This window comes from Dipodomys ordii, unplaced genomic scaffold (assembly GCF_000151885.1).
Source record: "Dipodomys ordii isolate 6190 unplaced genomic scaffold, Dord_2.0 Scaffold108, whole genome shotgun sequence".
Lineage (NCBI taxonomy): Eukaryota > Metazoa > Chordata > Mammalia > Rodentia > Heteromyidae > Dipodomys > Dipodomys ordii.
In genome coordinates, this window is record NW_012267324.1 from 1,524,586 (window position 1) to 1,530,924 (window position 6,339).

The window sequence follows — 6,339 nt, forward strand, 5'->3', positions numbered from 1 at the left end:
GCCCCGCCCACCGGTCCTCCTGACTGACAGGTGTGGGGCCCCCCCGCTCCCCGCGACCCTCCTCCGTTGCCCCCCTTGCCGTCTCCCAGGCCCCTGCCCTCCTCCTGCCCAGCCCACCCCTGCGACCTCAGCCCGGGCCCCTGGGCCGCCAGGCGCCGGCCGGGGACAGCTGGGCGCTAAGTTTAGCCCTTTGGCTGTCAGCCTTGGGGCCCGGTTACCGCGGGCGCACGGGGCTCCCCGCCGCCCGGCCGCCCGGCTCACACCGCCCGCCTCCCCGCAGCCCCTGGCCAGGCGGTGCCGCCTCCAGCCCCGAGATGCCGCCAAGATGCCCGAGAGCGCCTGGAAGTTTCTCTTCTACCTGGGCTGCTGGAGCTACAGCGCCTACCTGCTCTTCGGCACCGACTACCCCTTCTTCCACGACCCGCCCTCCGCCTTCTATGGTAGGAAAGGCCGGGGCGCCGGACGCTGGTCCGACAGACACCATGTCTCGGGTGGTCTCAGGCCCCGCTGGGCTCGGAGGAGGGCTCCTGGGGGTGGGAACCCTATTGTGAGCCAAGATGAGTCTTCCGGTGGTGCAAAGGCCCTGGGTATCCCCGAGGGCCGCGTAAGGCCTAGAGGGACACTTCCCCGGGCTCTGGTTCTAAATGGGATGGGGTTCTGTGGGTGATGCGGCCTCTGCCGGCCACTGGGGGGGGTTGGGGGTCCCCTGTGCGTCCTCCGGGTCCAGCCAGGACTCAAGGAGAGGGAAGCAGCTGCCCCAGCCAGTGGTGCACATGTGTGCAGTGTGCAGTCTCTCTCCACCCCAGCCTCCCTCTCCAACCTCCATCCTCCCTCCTCCCCAGCCTCCCGCCTCCCCAGCCTCCCCCCTTCTGTAGATGACACCACTTTGCTTTTTTTGGGGGGTGTCAGTCGTGGTGGCCAGTTGTCAGGGCCTGGGCGCTGTCCCTCAGCTCTTCAGCTCAAGGCTGGCGCTCTACCCCTTGAGCCACAGCGCCACTTGCAGTTTTTGGTGGTTCATTGAGGTCAGAGCCTCACGGGCTCTCTGCCCCGGCTGGCTGTGAACCGGGGTCCTCAGCTCCAGGCCTCCTGCGTGGCTGGGGTGACAGCCAGTGAGGGAGGCAGGCGGGGCTGGCGGAGTCGCTGGCCGCAGCGGGCGGAGGGGGCCGCGGTGCTGCCCGGTCCCCTCTGCCTGGGCTTGTGCAAGAAGGGCACGCCGGGCCGCGCACCTCTGCACTAGGTTCGAATCAGGCTGTGCTGTGTCTAGGGCCTTTCTGTGTGGGTTTGGAGATGTGACCACCTCCCTGCCCTGCCGCAAGCCCTGGCGGTTGGTTACACCACAGCATCTTTGCCTGAAGAGCCTCTCTGCCTGCCACAGCTGTAAAACAGCGGGGCCGGGCCTGGCTCGGAGTGGTGATGGCAGGAGCCGCCGCAGTCCCTGTGGCTGCAGACAGGGTGGGGGGCAGGGCGGTGGAAACCGCACCCCTCCTCCTGCAGATGAAGCAGGCCCGTGCAAAGGAGGGACTGCGGAAAGGGGGGCTCTGCCTGCACCAAGGGCCAGAGTTCCAGCTCTGCAGGGCTCACCTTCTGTCCCCTCCATCTGGTCTGGTGTCCAGGGAGCCATGCACCTGTCATCTCTTCTTCCCTTCCTTCCTTCCCTGCTCCTTGCGGGGAGTCTGTCTGTGCGTGGAGCTGCGTCTGTCTTCCTTCCTTCCCCTGGCTGCATCGTATTCCACAGTTCTGTGGGGTCACGTGTGCATCCATCCCTGAACATGGCGGCTCCTCACTTCTGGCTGGTGGACGTGGGGTGCTGAGCACAGAGGCGTGTCTGCAGCTTGGGCGCCTGTCTCTGAGGCCAGGTCTTGCTGGACATGTGCAGCCCAGGCTGGCCTAGAACTGGCATCCTTCCTCAGCGCCCCCCCCCCCAGGGCTGGGAGCATAGGTGTCTTCCTGGGGGGCGCAGATGAGTGCGCTCTGGCCGGGGGTAAGGCAAAGTGGCAGCGGCGGGGGGTGGGGGGCACACCGCCTCAGGGGACAGCTGCCCGGTGAGTCATGGGGGTACAGGCTGCTGGGGAGACTGGGTGGCTCTGGTGCATGCTTTTGGCTATGTGCTGGAACTTGCTAGAAATCTCATCCTGCCTCTCCCCCCCCCACCCCATGCAAGACCTTGTACTATCGAGTGACAGGTAACAATTGGGAGCAGGCCCCCAGCCGTCCGCCGGGGTGGGTGGGGATGTGGGGTCATGATGGGGATGCCCGAGGACCCCCACTGTGAAGTTCTGCTCTCTGCAGACTGGACGCCGGGCATGGCGGTCCCACGGGACATCGCCGCCGCCTACCTGCTGCAGGGCAGCTTCTACGGGCACTCCATCTACGCCACCCTCTACATGGACACCTGGCGCAAGGACTCGGTGGTCATGCTGCTCCACCATGTGGTGGCCCTGGTCCTCATTGTCGCCTCCTACGCCTTCCGGTAAGTGGTAGCGCTTTACCGCGTGAGCCACAGCACCACCTCCAGATTTTTCCTGAATGGTTAGTTGGAGATAAGAGTCCCCCTGGGACTTTCCCGCCCTGGCTGGCTAGGAATCCAGATCCTCCCGAGACATCAGCCTCCCGAGTAGCCTGAGCCACCGGTGCTGGGCTTTGAACCAACGACAGGGTGTTTTCTGGGGAGGGACCGTGGCAGCTGGGGTGAGGGTGGGGTGCTGGTATTCACGGGAAGCGGGAAGGTCGTGAGCCGGGGCAGAAACTACGGAACCGACCTGAAGAGCAGAGAAACCTGAAGGGAACCTGGGCCGGGGATGAGGGAGGAGGGGCCTGGGTCAGGACCCAGGGAGCTGCGGGGAGGGCAGAGCCTAGCCGGAGACAGGACCAGGGGGCACAGGGCATGGGGCGGGCCCCGGCCCCGCCGCGCCCCGCCCATCACCGTGCTGGGCCATGCCCCCAGCGCCGCGCCGGGCCACGCCCCTCCCGCCCAGCCCCACCCTCCAGCCCCTGTCCTACCCCTCCAGGTACCACAACGTGGGGATCCTCGTGCTCTTCCTGCACGACATCAGCGACGTGCAGCTGGAGTTCACCAAGCTCAATACCTACTTCAAAGCCCGCGACGGCTCCTACCGCCGGCTTCACGCGCTGGTGGCCGACCTGGGCTGCCTCAGCTTCAGCTTCAGCTGGTGAGGGAGGCGGGGCCAGGCAGGAGGGAGGCGAGGCCTAGCAAAGTGGACGTGGCCAATCAGAGAAGGAGGAAGGGGTGGGGTGGGGCCAGACCAGGAGGGAGGTGGGACTAGTGTGTGGGCAGGCCTAGCACCGGGGGCGGGGCCTGAGCCGTGAGGGCGGGGCCAGGCGTGGACGGGATGGGGTGGGGGCGGGCGGGGCAGATGTGCAGTCCTGGAGGTTGGCCACCAGGACCGGAAGCAGGGAGCACTTTGGGGGTGGTGGAACCTGGTTCTGGGGGCTCCTGGCAGAGCAGGGCCATGGAGTGGACCTGAGGGGCAGGGCACGCATGGAGGAGGGAGCTGGGCAGGGCGGGACTGGGCAGGGACAAGAGATGGGATTGGACATGGGCTGAGTGGGGCCCTCCCCTCATGCCCACCCCGCCCCTCCCCCTCCTTCCTCCCCCCTCCTCCCTCCCTTCCTCTCCCCCCTCCCCCCCCAGGTTCTGGTTCCGTCTCTACTGGTTCCCGCTCAAGGTCCTGTATGCCACCAGCCACTCCAGCCTGGTCTCCGTGCCCGACATCCCCTTCTACTTTTTCTTCAACGCACTCTTGCTGCTGCTCACCGTCATGAACATCTACTGGTTCCTGGTGAGTTGCCCGGCTTGGGGCAGGCAGTGTCCGTCCGTCCTGGTCTGCGGGTACCGCCGTGGGAACAGCAGGTGACAAGGGCCTGTGGCAGCAGCACACCGCTGCCCGCAGGGCTGGGGAGGAAGGAGGAAGAGGGAGGAAGGGCCTGTCTCACACCCCCCCACCCCCCCCCCACAGTACATCGTGGCTTTTGCTGCCAAGGTGCTGACGGGCCAGATGCGTGAGCTGAAGGACTTGCGGGAGTATGACCCCTCTGAAGCCCCGAACCCCAAGCCCAGCAAAGCTGAGTGAGTGCAGAGGCCCAGCCTGGGAACCTTCCCTGATCACCGAGGCAGTAGGCAGGGGCTGCCGACTGCCCCAGACTCGTTCACGCAGACCCCGCACGGGCGTGGACCGTGTGGTGGGCTGCAGGGACGGCCAGGACACAGGGGGAGGGCACAGGGAGCGCGGCCTCCAACCTGTGACCTCCAACCTGTCCCCGTGTCCCGCTGTGGCCTGAGTGCCGGGGACAACACCTGACACAGTGGAGTTGTGAGTGGGGACGGGAGGCTGCAGAAGCTTCCAGAAGCTGCTGGCCAGCCAGTCTCTGTGACCTGGACCAGGCGGTGGGGCCTGGTGTTGGGAAGCAGCTGGCTCCGACTCCATCGCCAGGTCAGGATGAGGTCAGGAGCTGGGAGGGCCGTGTGTAAACCACGTGCTAGCCGCATGGCGACTCACACATCCTAGCTGCTGGGGGGGGAGGGGGCTGCGATGGGGAGGAGTGGAGGCCAGCCAGGGCAGGAAAGACCGCAAGACGCCCCTCCGGGGCAGGAGCTGGACAGGAGCCAGCAGGCTGGCTTTGATGGGGCAGGCGGTATAGAAACAGTCAAGGATGGATCAAACCTTTTGGCTGGAGTGGGCGGGGCTCAGGCAGGGCTGTGGGGGAGGGGCAGGGCCCACACCCTGGGCAGCCACGTCTCATCTGGGGCGCCTGGGGCCCGGTTGATTGTAGTTGTCCCTTGAAGGCGAGTCAGGAATTGTACAGAGAGATCAGTGAGGCCTCCCTGAGGATTCTTCCAGAACATTCCAGGGGGAGCGGTGGGGGAGAGAATGGGGTAGGAAATGACCTTGGTCAAATCTAAAAGCAAGAAAGGTTAGATTGGTGCTGTGGATGGACAGACTCACCGTGGGCTGGCCAGGCAGGCACCAGCCAGGCCCCCAACCCCCTGAGCCCATTCTAACTCCCTGAATGCCTAGCCAGAGCATGGTGTGATGGGGCACCCCACTTCTGAGAGCATAAATCATAAAGAAGTAGGTGTCCCAGGGACACCCTTGAACCAGAATCTCTACAGGTGGCAGGAGTTGGCTGGGTCTAACATAGAACATGGTCGGAGGCCAGGGGAGGGGGGGAGGGAAGGGAGTCAGAGGGCCAGGGGTCAGAGGGCCAGGCTGAGGGGTGGGAACACCGCAGCAGAAGCATCCGCAGCCTGCCAGGCTCGGTGGGCAGGATAGCATGTGCCTGGCACAGCGTGCAGGAAGTGATGAGACAGACTGACGCAGACAGACAGAGGGATAGACCGAGGGAAGGGAAGCCTGTCCAGGTCGCAGGGAGGGGTGGGGAGCTGTGGCAGGCCCCGAGATGTGCCGTGGGCCACAGCTGCGTCGCCACCTGCAGCCGCAGATGGCGGTGGCCGTGGTGGTCCCGGAATCTAGGAATGCTCGAAAATGTAGAACTTATTTTTTAAAATGGCCCAAGGTGGCCGGCGGGGTCAGGAGGCTCTCGGGTTCTGGGACCCCCGGGCGGTGCGGGTAGACCACAGGGCTGGCGTGGCCTGCTGTGCCACGTGCCCCGGCCACGGACCTGAGGCACAGGCGTCCGCCCAGCGCCTCCCACCCTGCTGCTGCCCCGGGCTGTCCGGCCCGTCCCCCCAAGGCGGCCTCGGCCCTCCGCTGCCTCCTGTGTGCGGACTGTCCGCTAGAGCTTCCGTGGAAGGCCGGGCGGTGGGAGCCCATCCCAGGCCCGTGCCCGGGCTCCCAGGCTGGCTGGCGGAGTCGCCCCGCTGGGCCTCACCGACCCGCCAGGGCCGGGCCCTGAGGTGGGGGCCCCGGGGCGGGTCGGCTCCTGGAAGGGGGGGCTGCACCTCCGGCGGCCTGCGCCTGCCGGGCTGGGGCTCTGAAATGTGGGGTGCAGCTCGGACGTGCCTGCGGGGACCAGCGCGGGGAGGCACGGCGGGGCCGGGCGCTGGTCCCCGCCTCACCCCCGGCCTCCCGCCCGCAGGAGGCCGCTGAGGAACGGCCTGGTGAAGGACAAGCGCTTCTGAGCCCGGCCCCGCCCCCGAGCAGGCCCCGCCCCGTCTGAGCCCCGCCCCGACTCACCTCTGACGGAAGCCACGCCTCCCAGGAAAAGCTGGGCCACTCCCCGAAGAGCCTGCTGCGCCTCCGACGGAAGCCACGCCTCCTGGGACCGCTTAGCCACGCCCCCGACGGATCGACCTTGTCTCGGGATCCTGGCCTCAGCGAGCTCCCCTCCGGGCTGGCCGCCCCCCGCGCCTGCGCCCCT

General features: G+C 66.8%; 1 protein-coding gene across 1 annotated transcript; it reads left to right on the forward strand.

The window, feature by feature from the left end:
* Nucleotides 1-285: 285 nt before the first annotated feature.
* Cers1 (ceramide synthase 1) lies at nt 286-4,094 on the forward strand. The gene is made up of 5 exons (XM_013028406.1): nt 286-440; nt 2,290-2,470; nt 3,009-3,170; nt 3,653-3,800; nt 3,978-4,094. The coding sequence occupies exons 1-5, from the start codon at nt 326-328 to the stop codon at nt 4,089-4,091; spliced, it is 720 nt and encodes a 239-aa protein (XP_012883860.1). The 5' UTR covers nt 286-325; the 3' UTR covers nt 4,092-4,094.
* The last annotated feature ends 2,245 nt before the right edge of the window (nt 4,095-6,339 follow it).